The following is an 814-nucleotide window of genomic DNA, read 5'->3' on the forward strand; positions in this document are numbered from 1 at the left end:
CAAAAAAAAAAACGGAAAAAAAAAAAACCAAGAAAAAAAGGAAAAAAAAAAAAAAAAAAAAAAAAAAAAAAAAAACACAGGACATGAGGATGAAGTAGTCAGCTAAGCACAGAGAAATGAGCGGTGGGAAACAGGAAAATGGGGAGACGGTTACTTGGATCCACCACACCCCTAAGGTTTGAAATCCCTAAGAGAAAGATCTGGACACATTTTAGAAAAGGTGAGGCATCTGTCTTCACTGATGATGGCCCGGCTGAACAGACAGAAGATGAAAATCTGTTTGGTCATCCAATTAGACATTAATTAAACCAAGCAGAATGTAGGGAGTCAGTATAGACAAAATGAGATTAATGAAGCATGCACACAGACGGAAGAGAGGAAAGATAGATAGATAGATAGATAGATAGATAGATAGATAGATAGATAGATAGATAGATAGATAGAGCAACATCTGCACAAAATTAGAGCCTGAGTACATTAACTAATTGAACATGAATCATTACCTTGCGCTTTGGCGTGTGAGGCCAGCAGGCTCCCTAATAGCAGAATCCACAGGTATGACATCATGGGAACGCGCTGTTCAGCCTTTACGGATAAATGGGGGCTCACTTTCCCTGCCTGTGTCCTTTACCAAGGTCAATTAGCCGACTCGGAGGGTTTCAGGTGGATTTAGAGGGCGTGTCTGTCCTGTCGGCGTGCCTGCTGTGCGTTCCTGCGTTTTCAAATGAGTCCCGCCGTGCTTCCCTTGGAAGGTGCTCCAGATGCTCTGGCTCAGTGCGCGCCGCCGCGGATCCGCCGCCGTCTTTTGTCTGGA

At 44.0% G+C, this 814-nt stretch overlaps 1 protein-coding gene across 1 annotated transcript in view; it reads right to left on the minus strand.

The window, feature by feature from the left end:
• LOC106961417 (protein TsetseEP) overlaps positions 1–814 on the minus strand; it is a 22,572-nt gene extending 21,758 nt beyond the window's left edge. Inside the window, exon 1 of the mRNA XM_015055145.1 lies at positions 504–814. Within this exon, the coding sequence (XP_014910631.1) occupies positions 504–567 (64 nt within the window). The 5' untranslated portion in view covers positions 568–814. The remainder of the gene's footprint in view (positions 1–503) is intronic.

The sequence above is a fragment of the Poecilia latipinna genome, unplaced genomic scaffold (assembly GCF_001443285.1).
Source record: "Poecilia latipinna isolate Pla-1442-1.1 unplaced genomic scaffold, P_latipinna-1.0 Scaffold1298, whole genome shotgun sequence".
Lineage (NCBI taxonomy): Eukaryota > Metazoa > Chordata > Actinopteri > Cyprinodontiformes > Poeciliidae > Poecilia > Poecilia latipinna.